At 47.1% G+C, this 24950-nt stretch overlaps 3 protein-coding genes across 3 annotated transcripts; all 3 read left to right on the forward strand.

Annotated features, from left to right (window-relative positions):
* The first annotated feature begins 4570 nt into the window (after positions 1 to 4570).
* LOC307231148 (parathyroid hormone-related protein-like) lies at positions 4571 to 7433 on the forward strand. The gene is made up of 3 exons (XM_080001735.1): positions 4571 to 4973; positions 5223 to 5341; positions 6180 to 7433. Exons 2-3 carry the CDS (start codon positions 5223 to 5225, stop codon positions 6715 to 6717), a joined length of 657 nt encoding a protein of 218 aa, XP_079857861.1. The 5' UTR covers positions 4571 to 4973; the 3' UTR covers positions 6718 to 7433.
* A 2313-nt stretch (positions 7434 to 9746) lies between these two features.
* On the forward strand, positions 9747 to 11302 carry LOC307231998 (galanin receptor 2a; the record flags this gene model as incomplete). The annotated part of the gene is made up of 2 exons (XM_080002879.1): positions 9747 to 9776; positions 10382 to 11302. The coding sequence occupies 2 exons, from the start codon at positions 9747 to 9749 to the stop codon at positions 11300 to 11302; spliced, it is 951 nt and encodes a 316-aa protein (XP_079859005.1).
* A 9379-nt stretch (positions 11303 to 20681) lies between these two features.
* On the forward strand, positions 20682 to 22215 carry kcna6a (potassium voltage-gated channel, shaker-related, subfamily, member 6 a; the record flags this gene model as incomplete). Its single annotated transcript, XM_080002456.1, has 1 exon — positions 20682 to 22215. Exon 1 carries the CDS (start codon positions 20806 to 20808, stop codon positions 22213 to 22215), a length of 1410 nt encoding a protein of 469 aa, XP_079858582.1. The 5' UTR covers positions 20682 to 20805.
* Positions 22216 to 24950: the final 2735 nt, after the last annotated feature.

The following is a 24950-nucleotide window of genomic DNA, read 5'->3' on the forward strand; positions in this document are numbered from 1 at the left end:
CCGAGCGCAGTGTGTGTGCGTCAGGAGCCGGTCACGGCTCCACAGGCACACACACACACGCACACACACACACACACACACGCATGCACGCACGCACGCATGCACACACACATACACACACACACACACACACACACACACTCAACCTGTGCATTGTGCTCTGAAACCACAGCGAAACGCCAGATACATTTCATTTTGATGTAAAAATAACACAGAATATTGTGTTATCAAGCCGAGGTGTTATCGTTGTGATAAGGGAAACTTAAATAGTTTGCATGATTTAAATAGTTTGCAATTTTTTTTTTTTTAATCAAGTGCTGCATGTAATGGAAACGTGGGTCGACAATGTAGGACATTTGCTCTCCGTAATGGAAACATCTGTTAAAATATTATTTTCATGAATGTTCTGCCAAACATACACATTTAAACATGATTTCAGTGTGACACATGCCCCCATATCTATTTGGTAGACTGACATTGTCAATAAATTAATGTAAAAGCTATATATTTAATACTCGATGGAACATAAACTCATAAATATCTCTGCAATGCAAAATATTCCTGTTTTTACAGGAACACACCCCTTGTCATCCTCAATATCAAAGTTCTGACAAACAACAGAAGGGGTGCATGTGTGTGTGTGTGTGTGTGTGTGTGTGTGTGTGTGTGTGTGTGTGTGTGTGTGTGTGTGTGTGTGTGTGCGTGTGCATGTCTGTGTGTGTGTGTGTGTGTGTGTGTGTGTGTGTGTGTGTGTGTGTGTGTTGGTGTGTGCGGGAGTGTGCACGGTTGTATAGCATTACTACGGAGGGGAATCTTTCCATATTAAACAAAATATAGACAAAGACGTCTGATCCCGGTGCACAAAAATGTGATCCTGAAAGAATTTTGACACGTGAATAAACCCCCAAACCGAAAAGAAAATAATTAGCATCAATGTCCACCGCCACCATAACCTATGTAGCGTATACAGTGTATATATATCTATATATCAAATAGCTGTGTGGGTTTTCCAAGCCGTTGTAGCAGTGGAGAGGGCGCAGGCAGCGTGGAGGAAGGCCCATTCCACGGATGACAGTTATGATTGGTAGGTGTGAATGATTAAGAGAACGCCGTCCAACTGCTCAATGTGCAACATTGTGGGCAAACCTCAGATGAACCAGGAGAACACCGCGCTGCCCATATTTCATGCCTAAAAAACCATTACGAGGAAAAGTAACTCTGTAAAAGCAATTCTTCAAGTGAGGTTTTCCGAGCTAACAAACCTTCGGGCTCCCATGTGAAGACGGGGGCCCGAGGGCCGTTACCGAGCGATAAACCTGCGGCTTTGTGTTTGTTGAACGCTGCGTTTGATCAAAGGGAAAATGGTGGGAATTTATACAGAACACCTCGTTGCCTTTTTATATGTTCGCTTTTTTTTCTCGCGTCGCAGTTACATTTCCCATAGAGTCCACGGAGATCTTTGCAGTGTTTGCAGTGAAGTGGGTTATTAAATCTTAACGGCGCTCGCCGATCGATGACAACTTTAAAGTCGGGACAATGGCCGTGACTCGCTGTGGGTGTGGGGTGCAGGACACGTAAAGGAACCAAAAAAAAACAAAAAAAAAACAACCCAAAAAACCCCAGCTTGCGGAGAACTAAACGAGTCCACATGCGGCTCCACAACAACAGAGAGACCTGTTTCCCAAACGCGAAAAACGTTATTTATGACATAACAGGGTGGGCCAACGCACAACGCGTCTAAAAATAGAGGGTGAGCTCCGATATTATACCATTACAACATGATATCATTATTATAGAATGAGGGTGTTTCTCTTGAATGGGTTTATGTGGACGCGGAATAAAGTGACTACAGTGAATAAAGTGACTACAGTGACTAAAAGTGACTAAAAGTGATTAAAGTGAATGCAGTGACCTGTTGACATGTGTGAATGTGAAGAGGATGAAGAGCGGACAGGATCGCTGCTCTGTGTTGAGAGTGCAATTTAACAGGAATCAAAAGCAGCTTTCTGGCTCCTGGTCCGTGCGACGCTGTCTGCCAGGAAATGGGGATTTTTTTTTTTTTTCTCATATTTTTTTGCAGGTAAAGTCTTAGCAGAATGGAATCAAATGAGGTATTTTTTCCCCCCCTACCGAATGCTACACTGGTGGTGGAGGGAGGTTTGGGGCAAAGCAGTTGGAAACAAGAAAGAGAGTCGAATATTGAAGAACGAGGGTGTGTGTGTGTGTGTGTGTGTGTGTGTGTGTGTGTGTGTGTGTGTGTGTGTGTGTGTGTGTGTGGGGAGGGGGGGGGTCGGGTCGGCCACGGTCCCCGAAGTCCTCCAGGACCCCCGAGCTGAATTCAATCATGACTCCTTGTAAAATGCTGAGCACGTTATTAAGTAAATTGCCACCCACTGGGTATAAAGTTTAGCACGTATTAACCCCCCTAAAGTACTGTGGAAATATAACGCTCGAGTGTCCTTCATGGAAAGGGATTCGGAACAAGTAACTCTGAACTCTCTCACAACGTTGCTTTGCATGTTTTTTGGGAAGCATTGAATGAAAGCAAAGAGCTGGGAGGGGTGGACGATACTGCAGATTTGTTTTAGATCGAAGGTCGTTTTGATTTGGTGCTGGAAACATCGGCCGCGGAAGAAATGATCAACAGTGACGACAGCCGTTCGAAAATAGCGACGCGGGCCTAACCTCGCACTCCCTCGTGACGCGACCTCCTGGGAAACCAATCCTGCAGTGCTTGAAATTGACGAAAGCCCATATTTGCCGCATTTAACGCGGCGCACTTTGACTCCACTGCGCGCCGATGAGAACGGAGATCTGGTCGTACCGCCGAACCACGCCCCCCACCAGAAGGAACTGCAGAAAATGTTTTGTATTTTTGGATACCCATAGATTTTACAACTCTAATAGCAGATTTTAAATCTGTGAGATGGATGTTTTCTAGTGTTCGGATCTATAATTTCCACGTTTGCACACTTATGATCGTTTTCCCCCAAATTCTGATCATCAGTATAAATGATTTGTGAATACAGGTGTGAGCGGAGTCGACACTTTTGCTGCGTGCGATCTACAGCCTTCCTGGGGAGATGCTGCCGGTGTTGGCCCGACAGCTTTGTGCGGTGGTAATTCCCTGAAGAAGGCTGTGGACCAAACCGTTGACAAGGTATTTAACTCCTCCCTAGTCTCCAGAAACCCCATTCTGTAACATATAATGAAGATGAGACCCAAATCTTTAGTGTTATATGAAATACTGACATCGGCATCTGAACATTGGGACAATATTTAATTTGCAACCAAAACATATGGCAATAATACAGATTATATATCAACGATTAATTGGTTATTGATAATCACTGACTCCTGTTAGCTTTTACGTATTTTGTCTAAATCACAATAATTGATTTACCATTTGGCAGACGGTCTAAAATAAAAATAAAATAATGATTTTCTATGTGATTTTTTTATTTAAATTAGGAACACAATAATAAAAGTAAACTAAAAGAAAAAATCAATGGATTCTAACGTTAATGTCAAATTATTATTTGATTACATTTTTCATTATAACCATTTCGATCATTGCGTTTCATCATGTTGTTGTAGGGTCACAGTGGGCTGCTCTTGACCAACATGAGAAGTATTTCACACCATGTTGTCTTATACATTGGGTTGGTTGGTTGAACTATCCTTAATTAATGAACTGTGAACGCATTCATACGTTTGCAAGAGACACGTCGAGTGATGCTCCACTGAGTGAACGTGCACAAGGCAGCCCATAAACCCCGCCGAGCTCCCTGTGCGACGCTGGGTGTGGGTCGCCGGGCAGCGCATGCTGGGCAAGCACGGCGGACACCTCGAAGCCCCCCGGTGACCGTTCGGTGGTGAGCTGGTGTGTGGAGGCGGAGTGGAGTGGAGCTCAATGCTCCTCAGTGAGCGCCTGTGGCTTGGGTTTCTCTGAGGTTATGGTCATTCTCCCCTGGGGAAGTGGTGAGGCCTGCCTGTTTGCATTGGAGCTACCACCACCGCCACCACCACCACCGCCACCGCCACCGCCGCCCGCCTCCGCCGCCACCCTCCCCTCATACAGCCTCTGCCTGGTGCACCACCCTTACCTCCACCCGTGCACACCTGTCACATCTGCTCCATCAGGGCTGCGATGACGAGCGGCCAGTCTCATTCGCGGCGCGCCTTTACCTTTTGAACGTGGCACAGGTGCCGCCGCGTTTGTGCACTGTGCAGGTGTGTGAGTGTGTGTGTGTGTGTGTGTGTGTGTGTGTGTGTGTGTGCGTCAGTGTGTGTGTGTGTGTGTGTGTGTGTGTGTGTGTGTGCCCACGTGTGTGTGTGTGTGTGTGTGTGTGTGTGTGTGTGTGCGTGCGTGTGTGTGTGTGCTCACGTGTGTGTGTGTGTGTGTGCGCGTGCGTGCGTGTGTGTTTGTGTGTGGTCAGTGCGTCGTTGCGATGGGGCTGGGTGTGAGGTGTGAGGAGCGTGGCAGGACCGGACCTAATGGGCAGGGGCTAAGGTAGAGCCTGCATCTCGTACCCAAAGAGGAGTTCCACTTACTCCCCCTGCTCTGAGGTGATGCCTCCACTCCGCTGCTCCTGAAAGCTGAAGTTAGGAAGGACCCAGTTGGTGCTGCAGCGCTGTGGCTGCTGCCGGGCTGCTGCGGCTCTTTCTATCTTTATCTGTGTTTTCATTGGGACGCTCGGGAGAAATAAATAGCTCAACATACACTGTTGGGAGGCAACTGAATGGGACGGACTGGCAGGGGGGGTTCCCCAGGCTGCCCTCTCACCAATGGATCTTGACAGAATTTGTGAATTAGTTGAAGTGCGCTTGGCAGTGTGACCTTTTTTTTTTTTTTTTTTTTTTTCTCATTTACTTTTTTTTCCTCCCCCCCCTCCGAGTATACAAAGTAAGCTCCTGTAAGGAACTTGCGGACCGTGGACTTTGTGGATCCTTTGTCTGCAGGGAAATCACATGTAAGTCTCTCTCGCTCCGTGTTTGATTTTTGATTGCATTGTGTATCGATGGAGGAAAGGAAAAAAAAATGTCATCCACTCCATTTTTTACTTGATAAGTATATTTGATGTCTTCGTGCACCAGGGGTGATATCGGACCGGTCGATATGTTAATGAGTAGGTATGCATGCATGTGTGTGTCGGACAAAGCGCCGATTTATCAGTGCGCGCTGAAGGAGGAAAGAAGATACCAGATGTTGTGTTTTTCAGATGTTTGGCTCCAGGATGTGTTCTGTGTGGATCCTCCATCAGTGGAGTCTTGCCGTGTTCTTGCTCTTCACCCCATTGACTCTTTATGGGAGGCCAGTTGAGGCACTTAGCAGCAGGACGTGAGTTACTTTTAAGTTATTTTCATATTATATTTCTATTCATTACATCATCTACACGAGCGCTATTGATCTATTTCAAAGTGAAGACCCATAAAGTATCATTAAAAATGGAATCTTTGAGCTGCATGTTACTGAACTATGCTGATCAAATGAAATTAATTTCAACATGAGATCTTTCTGATTTGTTGTCACGTACTTTCTCATTGTTGCTTGAATATTGTCGCTAAAATAGTTGCTTATTCAGATTCGCAGCCACATTCTGGGGGTAAAGATTGAAAAAAAAAAGTTTTGAAAAAAACAACAACATTTTGCCTTGGGGTTAGTTAGTAGATTCAGGGCTGCAAAGTCTTGTTTTTGCTGCCACCTACTGTCTCAAGTGTTCCTTAAGCATGACCTTGGGTTCTTGGTAGTGAGCCACTTCTAAGTCTTTCCAGTTGCAAACAGACACACACACATACACACACACACACACACACACGCACACACACACACACGCACTCGCCCACACACACGCACACACACACGCACTCGCCCACACGCACGCACATGCACGTATGCACACGCACACACACGCACACACACACACACACACACACACACACACACACACACACACACACACACACACATACACACACCAGAATAAAGGCATAAAAGAAGTTTGGGAAATATATTTTCGGCATTGAGTTGGATTTTAAAGCTGTTTTGTTGCCATTCTAACCACAATGCTGGCAGTCCTTTGTATAGTGCTGTTATAAAATCCCAGTATTTACCTCCAAAGGTTTCTATAGAAACTTAATCCAAGTAACTCCAGTGCCGTCTGTGCTCCTTGGTGCAGGAGGAGGTCAGTGAGCCACGCCCAGCTGATGCACGACAAGGGGCGCTCGCTGCAGGAGTTCAAGCGCCGCATGTGGCTCCAGGAGCTCCTGGAGGAGGTGCACACGGCCGACGAGCCCAGCCCGTCCCTGCAGAGCGGGACGGGGGGCCATGCCGGGGCCGGGGCCGGGACCGGGGCCGGGACCGGGGCCGGGACCGAGGCTGGTGGCGGCGGCGGTGGTGGTGGCGGCGGCGGCGGCGGCAGCAGCACCACCCTGCGGCAGAAGCCCCCAGGGGCCACCAAGAACCACCCTTTGAGGTTCAGGCTGGACAGGGAGGGGGCAAACCTGCCCCAGGAGACCAACAAGGCCCTGGCCTACCAGGACCAACCGCTCAAAGTGGCCACCAAGAGGAAAAAGAAGGTGAGGCTGGGCAGGAGGAAGGAGAGCGATAAGAAGAGGAGGAAGACGCGTTCCGTCCCGGCAGACGACGCCCAAAGGACACGATACCCACAATGCCCCGCTCTCGCAGCTCCAGGCTTTTGGACACTTCTGCACTGAGACAATGACACAGAAGTTCAAGAGACTCAAAACCCACGACTGAATCACTTCATATTCTCGCTGTGGGGCCTTCGCTTGTATGATTATAATCCGCTGTCTTTTTGTTGTTGTTTGTTAATTTCACGTCTTATCTTAACGACATGTTTTTAGATTGATATTTATTTGAACAATCTGTAAAGCTCAATAACCCGGAAGTACTTCAAAAGAATACAATATCATATGGTCTTAGCCCCTTCCCATTGTGTGCACACGTAGAGCTAAGTGATGGAATATTTATTGTCTCCTGTACATAGTGTATGGTGGTCTGCATTTGGGTCGCTTTTCACGTAGTTAACTATTTTTGACACACACTCATGCCGAAACTGGTCGCTGAATCCATCTGTTAGAACTGTTCTTCCATAATTTATTTGTGTATTTATTTTTGTGAATGTATTGTGGTGCTGCTGACTGAATTCCATAATGCACTTTAGTTACATCCTGTACATGTTCTCATGTGGTTGGTTTGTTAATTCGCTGTTTCGTTTCGTTGTTTCTTTCCAAACCTATGATCCCTCACAGATTTAGAACGTATTGGATGCTATATTGAACCCACTGTAATCATTTAACATTATAGTTTATTTTTATATAATAAGCCACAGTCAGTGACTTTCCAATTCATTTGATTGTCTTCACTTGCACTGAGGGTATAATGTACATGTTTCCAAATAATCAAACATTAAAACTGTAGCCGTTGAAAACACGCTTGGTGGTCTTTGTCCTCCAGCTGTTTCTCATTGAACAGACTGTTATTCATTTGGGCACTTTGGAGAAAAGATGCATTTGTAGAACAAAGAGCAGATTCCAGAGTGGGATGAACAATGTATCCTGGATCAATGTGTCCTCTCATCCCAACCCGGGGTGCCGGAACCCCGCAGCTGGTTGCAAGAGGCAACAGGAGGGTCGCCATCCGAGGCGTATGTTTCCTAATAGTCAAATATTGGTTCAATAATCCAAAAGAGTGTCAGTTCAAATATAAATTGCGGCAAAATCCACACAGCAAAATCCACGACTATATGCTGACCACTAAGCAAAGAAAAAAAATTATAGATAGGCCTGTCTCAGATTGAATCCGTTTTGTCGGTGGTCTCTGAGGAGAATCGGTTGCTCAGTACGTACCTTGTTATGGTCAAAAAGGATATTCATGATATTAACTTTGTGACACTGGTAAAATACACATGAAGTTCCCCGTTACTCTTTTCTTCAGTCCACACTTTTCTATCCAGTTCAAATTGATTCAGAGACACGAGAGTGAGTTCAACACAAAGGACGGATTTGACATCTCACCTGTCATCGTACTCGTATGAGCGTACAATAAAATACAACTTTCAATCCAGAATCTTCAAACACGTCGTGACCCCACGACAGCTGGCGTGTCCTGGTTTCATGTTATTCGTGTGACCACAGCACTAAATCTGACTGATCCCGGAATTCAAACTGCCTGTGGATGGGGGGAAAAGCAGACAATCGACAAGAACATTCAATTACACATTGCAAGGGGTAAAACATTCCCCTTTTGCGGCATGTAAAAGTATGTGCCTTGGTAGAATAAAGACAACAAATAAAAACAGGTTTCTTGTTACTTTTGGGTAGGACGGAGAGGACAATGAGTTTGTTAATGTCGCTCGAGAACATGTGGCCAATTTTAATGGCCACCAGCTCCGCGGCACAGGCAAGGTAATGGAGGGCAGAGCAAATGCATCAGTGTCAGCTATATCCTGTGCTAAGAGCTGCAGTGTGGGCCATTAGCTGACACAGAGCCATAAATGCTGTGGCATAGCCTGATAAAGCTGCCGTCGAAAGCCTGCAGCTCACACCGAAGAAATCAATCTCACAATGGGAAAGGCATTAATAACTCACAGGGAAGGGAAAACACGGAGAACACAATCAATGGATGGGTCATTTTTCCTGAGCGAGGATCCGTCTTATGGTAGTTAGAGGTGCTGCTTATGGAAGATACTCTTCCATACAGCAGCTTCACGGCTGGGGAACGGCAGGGGAACGCGGATAAAAATGGGGACAGGTCGGAAAACGGTCAACGAAAAGCCATGTAGCCCCGGGTCACTGAGGTATCGAAAATACAAACGGAATCCCAGAGAATGCACAGTAAAATGGGTTCCTGTATATTTGTGTTTTGAGGAAATATTTGATAGCTGGAAGTTTAAACCCCGGTCTACATACTTCTCCCTTTCTCTCCTTTACTGCCCTAGCTATCACAGTAAGAGGCCGCGCGCCGCCATTGCTGTTCCAATTTTCGTCGCCTACATTAAATGTGGTTTGTCTAATACATGTTGTCGTCTGATGTTTCTATGTTCATGTTTCGTCAAGTACATATTGAATTTTGTCTGCTCGTTTATCCGTCTTACCTGCGGTGATTCTCCCTCCCTGTCTTAGAGGAGCAATGACGATTAGTTGAGAGGGCCAGAGAGCTGAACACGATGATGAGCATCGGGACAAAGTAGTAAAGTACAAACTGGCTCGGCACCACCTGGCAGGGCTGCTTGTGGAAGGCAGGGAGGCAGAAGGTGACGTTGGCCACGCTGGGGCCCCATGCTCTCTCCTTGGTGGCGAACATGCGCAGCGGCAGGCGGATGAAGAAGCTGAGAGGGCTCAGATCGGGACGAACATGAGGAGGACCAGGTTCTCCAAAGAGGTGGCGTTGGTGGCGTTCTTGTATAACAAAAAAAAAACGTGATGTTGTCATCCCACAGGTCGTCCATGGGACAGGGTTGTTGCAAGCGGCTCTTGATGATTAATAAAGAGTGGCGTGGGACTCCACTTGCAGATTAACTCTGTCTTGCATGCAATGGCAGACAAACACCCTTTGTTGTATGCCAGGCCGGAGAGCTCAGGTCACAAAAAAAAAATAATAATAAAAAATAAAAAAGTTTAAACCACAATGCATAGAATGCAAAGATAATGTAAGATAATGTAATAATGTGACAGTGGGACACAGACACATATTAAGGACACGATCCATTGTACCTCATACCATGCCGCTTGCTGATTACAAGGTGTCAAAGGTTAAAGGTGTTTTCCTCCACCGCAGTGTAAAAAGGCTGCGCGGAGGCGCTCTCTCTTTAAACCACTTCAACTGGAATCAATTTGATCCAAGTAATGTTTGCCTTCCCCGCTGCACGCGGCAGGAACAGGCTTAATGAACACTAAGAGACTGAGAGCTCATGGAAAACATCTCACATCGCGCTCAACATGATGGACGCTGAGTCCGTCGTTCAAAAACAACGCTGCTTTTCACCCTGTGAGGAAAATACTTCCACAGAGACAAGCCCCAAGACGCTCGATTAGAGGGAGACTACAGCATGGTGAGTCTGTTACTACAATAGAACATTTTATTGATTCCGGGGCCGATTTCCCGGGATCGAAAAGTAGTGAATAAAACTACGCAGATCTAACCAATTATTAGAGGCAGTAAAGTTGTCACTTCTATGTTAATCTACCAATTAAACAGCTTGTGGTGGGTCAGTGGTCAAGGTTTATGTGACTTTGCTGCTTTATTAGTTTCCTCAAGAGATGTTGTCAACATACAGGGCCCTTTCATACAGATTTCATGCGGTATACATACTGTATGTTTTGATGTGGGATTCTAACTCCGGGGTGTCTCACACAGACTGCTCCCGACACCTACGGCCTGATCTTTGCCTGCACCTGTGGGGTCATCCTGGGCATCGGGCTCTGTGCCAACCTGCTCGTCTTCTCCCTGTTTGCCAAGTACAACACCTTCCGCAAGAACCGACTGGACATCCTGCTGCTGAGCATGACGCTGGCCGACTTCCTCACCCTCCTGCTCATCCCCTTCACCCTGCACTCGGCTGTCAGCCAATCCTGGCCCCTGGGGGACGTCTCCTGCAAGGTCTACCAGTTCCTCCTGGCCTTCAGTCTGGCGGCCAGCACCTACTCCCTGTGCGCCGTGTCCATGACCCGCGCCATGATCATCACCAACCCCTACCAGCCACCCAACATGGACCTGGTCGTCCTCATGTTCGTCCTGGTCTGGGCCCTCAGCTTCTTCATCAGCCTGCCGCTGCGCATGTTCGCCACCAAGGAGAGCATGGGCCCCAGCGTGGCCAACTTCACCTTCTGCCTCCCTACCATCCACGAGCACCACTACCAGGTGGTCCTAAGCCAGTTTGTACTTTACTACTTTGTCCCGATGCTCATCATCGCGTTCAACTACGTCCGCCTGGCTCTCTTCCTCCAAAAGAGCCCCGTTATGTCGCTGGCCAGCTCCCGGAACACCCGCCGAGCGTCTTTAATGGTGTTCTTGGCCGCAGGAACCTTCTCGGTGTGCTGGCTGCCGAGCTATGTGTTGGAGCTCTGCGTGTACCTGGGCTTGTACCGCCATGGCCTGGGCTGGGAGATATTCTACTTCATCTGCACGGTGCTCCAGTACCTGCACCCCTGCGTGAACCCGGTGCTCTACGTCCTACTGTCCAAGCGCTACCGCCACAGGAGGGCAGAGTGGCTCTTCCACTGCAACAAGAACAGAGTGCAGCCGCAGGTCAACAGTGTCACCACAGACAGCTTCTAGAGTTCACTGCACCCACCCAGCAGGTGTGGAGGCAAGGGTGTAACTTTGGATTAAACATTGGGGTGGGGGACTTGAGGTTTGCAACTTTTTTGTTTCAAAATGGCTGTTAAATGATGGTTTAATCCTAAATTTCAAGGGGAAAAGACCAAAATTCCGTGGCATACACCAGTGCCTCTCAGCGTGATGTTTGAGGAGCACCAGGGGTCCTTCAAGAGGTTCCAGGGGTCCCCCGGCAAAATGATTAGAGGTTAAACTTCATCATTATTTAATTAACAGGACATTAGCACCATTAGGGAATGTACAATAACGACTGTTTGGATCCTAGTTTCACCCTAAGTTTAGTATAGACTGGTGTGGAAGTCTGGCTTAAGTCATATCTAACAATAAAGGTCTCAGTTTGGGGTCAAAGAGACAAAGTCTTGACAAAATGGGGTCTGTGGCCTAATGCGTATCAAATCGAGGGTCCTTGCAATGTAAAAGTTTAAGAGTCACCGATCTACAACTAGAGCAGTGCAGAATAAAATTGGCTTTCTCTTTAGATATCATAACACATGAGTGTTATGTTATCTAAAGACATTTAATAGTGATAAGAGAATGGATTGAGTCGGCTATTGAAGCTGTATATGTTAATATTTTAAGTGACTCTATGCTTTATTATGTTTTATATTCAAGGGGATTTCCTGTCTTTTCCATTTTGCTTTTCATTCTTCAAAGAGGATTTGTTGAAAATAAATGTGAAACCCATGCCCTATTCGTGTTCACAGTCAATAGGTACTGTAAAACTGTTTTTCTCACATGATGTCATTCAAACAATTATTGGATGTTTATTGCACTTCACCGGAAAGAACGGTCTCTGATTCTCTGTGAGCCAACACTGTAAATAATGTTTTAATGCTCTTGACATGATGCAACAAAGCTGAAAGATAGCAGGTCTGTCTGGTGTTGCAAAAGTACAATAAAAGTGCTTCTAATAACTCTGATTTATATTGATTGATCCATTTTCTTCAAGTCAGTGATTTAAGTTAAGGTCAAAGTTACGGGAAGGAGGGAGCAGCATAGCAAGTTGAGTCCTGGCGACTGGTGCAGTAATTAGAGACATGCCGTCTCCGGACTTGAAGCCTTAACTAGAGAGAGGTGCGCGAGGCCGCAAGTCTGCGGCACCAAATACTAGTCAGAGGGTTTGATTTCATAAGATTACATGATATATGACACCGAAGATGAACATTTCTTGGACACACACACACACACACGCACACAGACACGCACACACACACACACGCACACACACACACACACACACACACACACACACACACACACACACACACACACACACACCGATCCTGACCTGTAAATTTTGTGCTTCCCTATGTCAACAAGAGTCTGCAGAGAAAACTTTAAATCAATTCACTTTTGAGAGAAAACAAGATTATACTGTACATCAAGAGACAACCAGAAATATCAGAGCGCTAAGTTATAGTTGCAAACCGTGAAATGTGAAGCGCTGTGGGCCTGGGAAGGAAAATCTCTTTCAGATGGTCAGTCATACGGCCGAGCAATGCCATGGACACACTACACAACTTTTAGTCTTGTGATCGGGAAACTTGCAGTTTTGTGGTTTCACACTATGTTCTGTCTGCTCCTGGGCAAATTCCAACCAGCCCACTCTCTACAATAAACTGGTGTTTACAACCCCCCCCCGTCTTCTATGTCTCTGTGCTGGAGGGCCCTGAAAATGCCACTTAGGTGGCGTGTGGTGGCGAAACGGCCACACTGGTGCCTGAACAGGGACTCTCCGGCCTGGGGAAGGGACACAGAAGGGCCGTCCGAAGATGCCCTGGAGCCACCAGTGCTTCAACAGGCGGCCTCAGCACCAACCCTCTCCAGACGGGCACCAGCAGCACCCAGGGGGTCCAGCAGAGGACCGGGGGAGAAGCACGCGCAGCAACCACCACAGGTAACCGCTGGCAGCTAGCTTCTCCGCCCCGCAGCCATCGCCGGGACCATCCAGCAGTCCAGCAGCCGGGCCACCCCTCCAAGCAGCCCTGCGACAGCCAAGACCAGCCATGCCTTCACCAGCCAACAAAGCAGCCCGAGGTCCCACGCTCCAGAGGAGGGGAGGGGAGTCTGAATTGTGACTCTCGGGGAAGGAAGCTGGTCGACCATGGTGTTCCGGGGAACCAGGTCCTCTGGAAGGGGACCAGTTAATTATTTTGGACATCTGTTTATTAAGGTATGGAAACCCTGTTTTTCAGAGTCCAGTGTTTTATCATTTTAGGCACAGTAGGTCTGACCCAAGGTCAGAGTCTTTATTTTAGGTTTAGTAACCCTATGTCAGAGTCTGTATTTTAGGCTTTTCTCTGTTCTCTGCTCGGTGTGTGGGCGGGGGAAAGGGGGTTAGGCTTCGGCCAGGTAGTCTCCCTCGCCTCAGTTCGGTGTCGGGGGTATGTGGTGTGGGGATGGTGTGGTGAGCAGCCACACTTGACCTGGATCTAGGTGATTGGGATCAGGGTGGCTGCATACCCGTTCGTCGTTGGTTGGTACAATATGCAACAGGTTGAAACCACCATTCCAGCATTCCCTCAGGATAGGAGCCCTTGTCATGACATGTTCTATCTGCTCCTGGGCTAATTACAGCTAGCCCACTCGAATAACAAAAAAAAAAAAACTATAACAATAAACTGGTGTTTACAACCCCCCTGCTTCAGTGTCTCTGTGCCGGAGGGCCCTGAAAACGCCACTTGGGTGGCCTTGGGCGGGTGGTGGCAAAACTGCCACAGTATGTTGTGTGTTTCTGCTGCTCCGCTGCACTCCCGTCTCTCCTTCTCGACTCCACCCCCCTCACTCCGCGTCTGCTCTCATTGGCTGTCGCTCGTTTCGTCGCTGCCGAGTCGATTCCGACATGATCGCGCCGTGAGCAGCTCACACCACACGCTGAACACCACAACCTGCTGTAGCCTACAAAAAGTAATGACGAAAAGTAGTTAAAAAATTTTTTTATTTTAAATTAAATGCAATATTAGTGTTATTCATTCAACAATAACAAATGTTACACTAAGAAACACCAAGAAAACCACTTAACCACTAAGAAACGTGTGACAATGTGAGTTTACCATTTTTAAAAAAGAGATTTCACTTTTATTTAAGGCTTAAACGTTTGCCCTATTGGACTGCATTCAAGCACAGTGACAAGCTGCAGCATAGTGGTAAGTTTCTCGATAGTAAAGCGTTTAACAAAGTTATACATGATAGGAACCAACATTTTAATAAGGCCTGGGCTGAAAAACAGCGAACCTAAGATCAGATGTTATTGAGTTCAGGTGTTACCGCAGCAGAACAGTGCAAGAGTTTCAGGTCAGGTTTTCACCGACTCTGCTGAGTCAGGAAAACTCGGGAAAGCTCAAATTTAGACTTTTCATTTTTTATTTTATTTTTTATGGTGAGAGGGCAAACTTCCAAGACACCTACAGTGGGAGCTGCTGCCAGGATGTTATTTAATTTCCCCTGTCACTCAAAACCTAACAACCTGGTCAGTATGCATCCACTTCATTCCACACAGATCCAGATGAATTAAGACGACTGTGCCAACGGCAAGTTATTGATAATCATTTTAACCCTTTGTATCAAAAACAGTACTAAGTTTGCCGTGTGCTCAACAACATAGACAAATTCTGTTTAACCATCCAGTCCAAAAACAAAGTAATAAAAAATGTAAAAAAAGTATTTTTCCAGACAGTTTTTCCCAAGTCTAGGAGTCGGGAAGGCACCAAGATTTTTTTTTAAATGTACATTATTCAAAATTCTTCCTTCTTCCTTAGAACTCAAGCCAAGCCTGGATTGCTAGTTTAGTGCCTTCGATATAACTTCTCATTTTTTAGCTTTTTAGTTCCAGGACCCCCAGAGGGTCGAATGAGTCAAATTTTTTTCAATAATGTGGCTGTACTAATAGGTGCAGCATTCAGGCCGTTATTTCGCGAAACCTCTTCTCCAAACCGCCACGCCACATTCTAACGAGCGCAGACCTTCTTAACCGTTTCCGTGGCGATCCTCAGCAATCTGGTGCGTTCTCAGGGGAGACTGGATTCTTGACACTGTTTGTGCGCTAAGCTACGGACACAGCCGAGAGAAAGTAGTTGTGGACACACACTGTAAGATCAGAGGGCTGTTGCCATGAGCTAATCATTCCATGTGCACGGAGGCAGGTGTTGAATGAGCGTCGCTGCTTATTTATAGGAGTCTCTGAGGTTCCACAGCGGAGGGGTTGAGTTACAGCACTGCTGAAAGCTGGAAATACACACGCACATACACACACACACACACACACACACACACACACACATACAGAGGTACACGCACAAACGCATGCACCCACACACACACACATACACACACACACACACACACACACACACAAATTCACCTACACACACACACACACACAGATGGGCACACACATGCCCACAGGTAGTCACATGCAGACACACACATACAGACGCTCATTCACTATACACACACACAGACAAATTAACGCACACAGACATACAAATGCATACACACACACACACACACACACACACACACACATACAAATGCACACAGGCACAATGCACATAGACACACATGCACACACAGTTACACACTCAGATATGATCACACTTACACACACACATATGCACATAAATACACACAGAGACACACAGATGCACAACCACATTAGCACACACATGTGCACATACACACGTTCACACAGACACACACACACATACACATAGGCCCACACATGCGCACACACACATATACACACACACACCCACACACACGCACACACACACACACACACACACATGCACATGCAAACAAATACACACGGAAACATAGATGCACACATACATACACACAGGCCCACACATGCACACACACGCACACACACAAATGCACACAGAGATGTACACGGACACACAATTGCACATACACAAATACACAACGCACACACAAAATGCGCATAGACACACACGCATAAACAGTTACACAATCAGTATCACACTGATGTGGGCATTTGCACACGTACACACACACACACACACACACACACACACACACACACACACAAGGATAAATCTTTAATTTGCACCTGTAGTTGGAGGTATCTGTGTGTGTATGTGTGTGAACATGTTGATGATGATGTAATAAATCCTGGGGGTGTGAGTGCAATAGGAAAAACACATTAAGGCCACACTGACCACAGTGAAAATGCTAAAAAAAATAAATGTGAGTTTTGGCCGCCGGGCAGAGAACCGGACTGGCAGAAAGCAGAGGGCGTTCTTCAGGTCCATGTCGGTTCTAATAATTGGGAAGTGTTATTGGCCACTCAGTGAAAAATAAACTGTGGTTGAACTTGTTTGCTTGATTCGACAGAATAAAACAAACGTTTTTATATTGAGAGGGCAATAAGCGACAGCGTTTCAGAAATCAGAAAGTGACGAAGGAAAGACTCTCTCCTCAAAGAGAGAAAATGTCGTGATTGGGTGAGAATTTTGAGAAAATGAAAGAATTGATTGGGACTGTCAAAAAAATAAAAAATAAAAATCGAACAGAAGTCCTGAAATCTTAAACTGGCACTCCGTAAGATTATTTTGCTCAAAAATCCCATATTTGATTTGACTTTCTTGAGCTGCCACTTTATAAGAAGCAGCCATGCAAAGTATCTGTGTTATCCACGTCCGCCTCTACGTATCTTTTCATCGTTGGTTCCACTGTCCGTCTTTCCCCGTAAAGAGGAGGGGCGGGAAGTGAAAGGCAGCCATGCTCGATAAACTGATAATATGGACGACCAAATATCCACCGACAAAACAAACAAATGAATCAATCAGGAGAAGACAAACTTGAGGAAAGAAATAAAAAAAATAAAAAAAAAACCTCTGCAGTTTAGAATGGAACTCTGGGCCTCGGGGCATCGTCAGCCCAACACAGAGGCTCCTGTGGGTTTCCATTTTGGCTTTCAAATGATCCTGGTCTGGGCTTCACCCCTTCTCCGCAGAACGCGGACCCGGGTCTCGCCCTCCGCGCGGCCCGGCGTGAGCGGACGCGGGGGCACACTTCAAAATAGACCCTTTGATGTTGGTCCCGATTCGCCGCCGCCGGGGGGACGGGGGCTGACGTCTCCTATAAAAGGGAAAGTCTCAATCAAAGGGGTGAAAGGATGATCTGGAGGGAGGTGCGCGGAGGTAATTCCGAGCGGCCCAGACCCGTGCTCTCCCAACCCCCCCCCCCCCCCCGGTCTCCGGTTTCGCCTCCCGGTTGTTACCTATCAGCGAAAAAAAAAAAAAAAAAGGGGAAACACGGACGTCAACTCGGGATGACAGCGGGCTAAAAGCGGCAGCTATCAAACCGGGCCGGGTATCCCCTTTCGGGCAGTGGAAGCCCCGGGCTCGCACACTTTTGGGTGAAGAGGTCCTCGTCCTCCGCCCGCACGCGGAGGAGCTAATGGGAGCGGCGTAAACACGGCTCAGACTCCATTAGGGGGGCCACTTCGCGCGGCTAATTGGGGTGGATCGCCTCGCTCGCGCGTCGCATTTCAGAGGCCGCGCCGGGCGGCGAAACGTATATTACGTGCAGGATTCAGCTCCGATCTACGAGGCCTCGGTGCCTCCCGCTCCTGTCGGGGGACGGCCGGTCGTTACAGATCCTTCCCTCTTTGCCTTTTTTAGGGTTATTATTGGATATATAATCCCGTTTTTCGGACCGGCCGTCTCCGAAAACAATTAACCGAAGGAACAGATAAAGGAGGAGACACCCCTGAAGCAGAAGGTTTTTCTTGGACTCCTCCCCTCGTCCCCGAGCGGCTGCCGTCGCCGCGGGAGCAGGGAGGAGCATTTATTAGGCGGGGTCGAGTCGCCGTCGATTTCATTTCCAGCCGAATAGTTGGCAGGGGAATGTCGTGTTCCATCGGAGCCGCAGACTGGCAGGGTTGACCTTCTAAAAAAAATCCTCCTTCAATTTATGAACTCGCGCACACACACACTCACGCCGACGCGCGTGCGCACACGCACGCACACACACACACACACAAACACACACAAACACACACACACATATGCACACACGCACACACGCACGCACGCACGCACACACACACACACACACACACACACACACACACACGATATGCACATGCGTTCATTCACCAATCGCTCTAATAGCACTCACGAAATACACACTTACAGATATACACACATGCTTTGGAAATACTTGGCCAAGCGTTTTTTGGGGGGATGGGGCGGGGGTGGTGTCGTTGGGGGTGGGGGTGGGGCGGTGTCGTTTGAGGGGGCGGGGGTGAAAGCCGTGAGACTTGCTGTCACAAGTTCCCGCTGTGATTACCTCACGTCTGTAACGGGTATTGAAGTAATGTCATCCTGGCTATATTTAGACGGAGACAAGGCTCCCGGGAGATGGGTCACAATTTGCACAAAGAATCCTGACTTCATAACTGCTCGATTGCGAGCTATCGTGGGTCTCCGGCTCCGCCTGCGGTGTTATTTTCCTGCGCTTGTTTAAATTTGTTGTATTCAGCGATCAAAGATTCCCCGGACTTTGAGGAGAAGGAGCGAATCATGCCAATCAAACGCGAGTATCCTGGAGCTGCCACCGAGGGGCGAGGGGAGATCGCGGCAGAGGAACAGTGGATCCCGATCAATCTATCACCGATACAGTTCTTTATTTATTATTCGGGAGCATTTATCAGCGTGACGGGGGACATTCCTCGCCGTGTTTGTCGGTGTTTGTCTCCGTGGAGACGGCCCAGGCCTGACACCTGGCCACTTGACGCAGACTGACTGGGCCTGCTGTGTGTGGGAACATCAGCAGTGGGCGGCACCAAAACCCTGACCCTGTGACATTTGACTCTGTCATCCAAATCCAAACATTCCCTCAGTCATGGAAGGGACGGCTTCATTTTTCTTTCTTTTTTTTTTTTTTCTTCCTTTCTTTTTTTGGTTTTCGCGCTTGTTGGGACCAAATCACACGCTTTTAAAGTATTAAAGGGGGATTTGTGAAACCCGACGGCAGGGGTTTGCACAAATCCCATTTGGATTCATGGGGGTCAACAAGTTATCACAATAAAGAAGGCAGAGATGATTAAAGTGAAACCATATGCAACAACTTTGACGATGTGTAGTTTAAAGAATACTTGTCAAAGTGGCTAGTATCGCTGATAGGTCATTAAATGCATGATTTTATTTTTTTTTAACTGATGGTCAAATAATGAGACCCCCCCCATTCATGCTCTTCCGGACTCCCCTTCACTTCTCTATTGGAGGGTATGTGGAGCTGCTTTACAAAGAAGTAACTCATCTATGAATAGATCAGAACTTGTCACGGTACAAACATAAATCCACTCTATTATTGTGCACTGATTTCACAATTGTCAAAGAGTGGGTTCTGAAGGATAAAACGGCATATCTATATTTTGACAGATAAACCCCCTGAATTATTTGAAAAAATCCCATTCCGCCAAATAAATCCCATTTCATCCCGACTGCATTTCTCTACTCCATTAGTGCCCAATTAGCGCTGCATGTAGCTCTACTTTACACGGCAGCTTGGCAGTGACCCCGGCGCTGGGTCACATGTCTTCGCAGGGTCCCCCGTGTTCCCAGTTGCGAAGTCAAACCCCTTCGGCGCTGCGGACGGTAAATGTTTTTTTGGCTGCGGCTTCCTCCGGGCGCAGTCCCCTCCGGCTGCTCAAGTGTCAGTCAAGCCAGCACTTTCCCCCCGGCATGGTCTGGACAGGCCCCCGGGTTATGTGAAGCTCGATGCTTTTAAGCGCCTGAGATTATACATTCGATCTTTCCGGAGAAAAGGGGGGCTTAAATTTGAGACACATATTAAAAAATTCACCTGGAAAAAAAACAAACAAATAAAAACTGATATGCTGTGTACAGGCCTGTCCGTCACTTTTTCTGGAAGTTACATCGCATTTCTAAAGATGTGGATAACGATCGGGACTCATGTCTGATTTCCACTTCTTATCTTATCTTATCTTATCTGTTCTTATCTGTTCTTATCTGTTCTTATCTTATCTTATCTTGTCCTGCACCGGTACAGTAGAGTGAGTGAGTAAGAGAAGGACGGCAGTGGGGACCGTCATCTGCTCAGCCAACTTTGGGTGGAGGGGGGTGGAGGGTTTGGAGGTTAAAACGGTGTGAATATGATATCCATCTCCAGCCACTGGGACACCGCTTGCAAGTGGAGATCTGTGGGCACAACAAAGTTGACCGCGCTGAAGGACTAACCTCACAGGGAGGAGAATTATAAAACAATACAACCTCTGGACAGATAACGGCTCATGGTGGTGAACTTTTATGCCCCGGGGTGAAAGGATTTGGCCATTTTCGGCGGAGCGCGCAGGCCCAGGAGTTCCCATAGCAACAACACACAGCCAAACAGCGAGGGGAAGGGGCCGAGGAGCTGAGCGGGGCTGACGGGTTACCCTCGGCGGGTGCAAGATGACTGTGGTATCCCTTGAGAACCAGGACGACACGGCGGTGGTCCAGGACGCGGCAGATGTGGAGTGGGCAGAGCAGGAGTGCAGCGAGAGGGTGGTCATCAACATCTCCGGGCTGCGCTTCGAAACGCAGCTGAAGACCCTCTCCAGGTTCCCGGCCACGCTGCTGGGAGATCCGCGCAAAAGGATACGCTTTTTCGACCCTCTGAGAAATGAATATTTCTTCGACCGGAACAGGCCGAGCTTCGACGCGATCCTCTATTATTACCAGTCGGGAGGGCGGCTGAGGAGGCCCGTGAGTGTGCCTGTTGACGTATTCATGGAGGAAATTAAGTTTTATGAACTTGAGGAGGAGGCCATAGAGCTCTTCAAAGAAGATGAGGGGATGTTGAAGGAGGAGGAACGCCCGATGCCTGCCAATGAGTTCCAGCGCCAGGTTTGGCTGCTGTTCGAGTACCCAGACAGTTCAGGGCCCGCGAGGATAATCGCCATCGTTTCTGTCATGGTTATTCTGATATCTATCATAATATTCTGCTTGGAGACATTGCCCGAGTTCAGAGAGGTTTACGCACCCGACAATGCGGTCAATGGCAGCGCCCAAGGCAGGAGGCCCAACCCCTTCACGGATCCGTTTTTTATGGTTGAGACACTTTGCATAGTGTGGTTCTCCTTTGAGTTTCTGATGAGGTTCCTTTCGTGTCCCAGCAAACCGGTTTTCTTTAAGAACATCATGAACCTGATAGACGTGGTCGCCATCGCGCCTTATTTCATCACCCTGGGTCTGGACCTGGCGGAGCACCAGGGCAGCAGCCAGCAAGCGGCGTCCCTGGCCATCCTGAGGGTCATCCGTCTGGTCCGAGTTTTCAGGATCTTTAAACTATCCAGACACTCCAAGGGTCTCCAGATCCTCGGCCAAACGCTCCACGCGAGCATGAGAGAGCTGGGGCTGTTGATATTTTTCCTGCTCATAGGAGTGATCTTGTTCTCCAGCTCTGTTTACTTCGCCGAGGCAGAAGATCCCGATTCCGGGTTCTCCAGCATCCCCGATGCGTTCTGGTGGGCGGTGGTGACGATGACCACGGTTGGGTATGGAGACATGTGTCCCTCCAGCATTGGGGGTAAATTTGTTGGATCTCTGTGCGCCATCGCCGGAGTCCTGACCATCGCTTTGCCGGTCCCTGTCATTGTGTCAAATTTCAACTATTTCTACCACAGAGAGAATGAAGAGGAGGCGAATACCCCGTACGTCCATGTGACCTGTGGTCAGCAGCAGACCTTGTTTGGTGAATTCAATTCAAGTGAAAGTAAACAGTCTCTCTCCAAGTCAGAGTACATGGATGACGACTTGAAGACCATGAGATACACCAACAGTCCAGTGGAGTCATACACTGGGAAACTGACTGACGTCTAAGGACACTTTCTGGACAAGCAGTGTCTTCACAGAGAACATGCACCTTTGGGATTTTAGACTGTGATGGGAAGTCATTTTGTGGGCACGGTATTTGTACTTTTACTCCAGTAAAAGGTCTGAGTAATTCTTCCATCGCTGCCTGATATACTAGCCAGGCGTATTTGTCACTGTTAAGTTACATCAGGTTTCTAACACTGTGGCAAAGACCAAGACTGCCATGTTCGACATTTTCTCAGACTCTTCATCTAAACACAGGGAGAACCAGGTATGTGGTGAAGGATTTCAAATTGATTAGACAAATGTTTATAATTAGTCTATTCAAAGAGCTTATTTTTCTGTTATACGTTTACTCAAAATACTTAAATACTTTACCTTGAGGAGAAATGGCAATATGGTACCATAGCTTTTACTAGAGTCATTTTGGGTCAGGGTATTGGAACTTTTACTTAAGTAGAAGGTCTGAGTACTTCTTCCACGACTGGTTTTAGAACCCACACATCTAAAATCGAACTATTTTACACCTAATATTAATTATAATTGATTTGGTTATGCAATAATAATAGATTGTTTTTGTATTATCACAAGCAGAAGGTAAATAACTCCACTCAGCTACTTAATAGAAATGGACCAATGAGTTGGACACATTGGCATAAGTGGGCTTTGAGCGCCATCGTGTGGCCATTTGAAAGTTCTGTAAAAAATAATGAAAAGGGGGAAAAAAAAAAAAAAAAGATGGTTACTGTTGTGAACGATTCTCAATGTTACTGTAATAAATTTGAACTCGTTTACTGGGGGTTCTGTAAATGTCATGCAAGGATACTTTATTTTAAACGGAGTACTTTATCATATGCCACAGTCTGCTTCGTTTTCCAGTTGTTTGCAGGGAAGGCAGATACATAGAGGAAGCATGTTGGTCATTCAGAGCTGCACCAACTGCAAAGTATGACATTCTATAATCCAGCTGACTGGCAACGGAGCTGTACAATTTTGGCTGAATCCTCATGGGTTCTCTGCGCAGAAAATACAACAGAACATGCATTTGATTTGCTTTACTTGTCACATGCAATCATACGATTGAGGTGCAGTGAAAGGGCAAACTCCAGAGGCTGTGCAAAAGAAAAACTCTGAATCAGAAATATATAAATGTAGAAACATATAAGCTTAAGCATAACACACACTACACCAGCCTGCAGAGACCTCAGTGCACAGAGAAAAATAAGTGTTACACTTTTGCAGGGTGGGCACTGTGTGGACAGTGTTGTCATATCAAACTACATTCTTTTCGGTAGGCCTTATAGATGACCATGCTTCCTTTCTATAAGTAGCCTTGTGTACATTTTGCATATTTTGTACATATTTTTGTGCATTTCGACTTTGAATGATATCTCAGCTATGGTTGTATAAACGTTGTGTTTGTGCTGCAATTTGCTGTAAAACCACCAGTTTGCTCAGAATAGTGTTATATAGTCTGCATGAAATGGAATAATAATAATAATAATAAATATGAATTATTATTATTATTATTATTTCTAATGGAATCTTAAATTTAACTTATATATTTATTTTTATATGTATAGCTTTCTTCTTTATCTTTTTTTTTTTTATGAATAAATTATAAATAAGATGGGGGGGGGGGAAAACCCAAAAAACCCCACAGATGTCGGCCTTTTTCATTGTCAGAGACCGAGAAGTCAGAGGTCAAAGTCATTCGTGTGAAAGGCGGCCGCGTTGTTTAATCGCAGAGCCCCGAGAGCCGAATGTGGCGCTGGACGACACGACGCCGGTCGGGCGAGCACCGGTTCCGTGCGTTGCATAAGGACGAATGACATCGAATGGCAACGTCCGCGCTCGACCTTTAAAAAGCGGCCGCTCCGGGTCGGAACCCGGTGCGCTGTCCGCGGTCCTGAAAGCTGCGGGTCAGGTGACACGGGGCGCTCGTCGCCCCCCTGGGGAGTTGGACCCACGTTTGTTCCTGTCGTCGTGATACTTCAGTTCCGTTTAAATAGGAACCTATTCACATTGCAGAGGCAAATGGAAAACATATAAAGTGAGGGATACAATAAGCTATTATTATCATTATTATTATTATTATTATTACTATTATTATTGCTTTGATATGATTGTTATTATTGTTATTATTATTATTATTGTCTGCTATTATGGTTTCTCTCTTAGTAAGGTAGAAATTGCGCCAGTGCTGGCACAAAAATCCTCCTGTTTTGTGGTTTAAAGAGAAGTTCTGGATGGATGTGTTTTAGTACAGCCGGTCTGCATTGCGTCGAACTCCCCTCCTCCTCCTCCTCCTCCTCCTCCTCCTCCTCCTCTCTTTCACTCTTCCTGTCCTCCTCCATCTCTCCTCCTCTCCTCTCCTCTCCCCGTCTACTCCTCTCCTCGCTTCCACTCTTCCCCTCCTCCTCCTTCCACCCTTCTCCCTTCCTCTCCTCCCCTCTCCACTCCTTCCCCTGCTCCTCCTTTCTTCTCCTCTCATCTTCTCTCCCCCCCCCCTTCCCCTCCTGCCTTCGCCCTCTCCACTTCCCATCTCCCCCTCTCTCCTCTCCTCCTCCTCCTCCTCCTCCTCTCCTCTCTCACCCTCTCCTCTTTTTCTCTTATCCTGTCCTCCTCCTGTCCTCTCCTGCTCCTATTCTCCCCCTCCCCTTCTCTCTCCTCCTCCTCCTCCTCCTCCTCCCCCTCTCTCCCCCTTCACCTCCAGCTTGCATGTGAAATGCATGACAAGG

Source organism: Zeus faber (genome assembly GCF_960531495.2).
Source record: "Zeus faber genome assembly, chromosome: 6".
NCBI lineage: Eukaryota > Metazoa > Chordata > Actinopteri > Zeiformes > Zeidae > Zeus > Zeus faber.

Excerpts from the sequence above, each read along its gene's own strand:
- LOC307231148 (XM_080001735.1), top strand. The coding sequence starts at position 5,223 with ATGTTTGGCTCCAGGATGTGTTCTGTGTGGATCCTCCATCAGTGGAGT. Across the intron at positions 5,342-6,179 it reads GAGGCACTTAGCAGCAGGAC|GAGGAGGTCAGTGAGCCACG; the intron begins GTGAGTTACTTT and ends TCCTTGGTGCAG.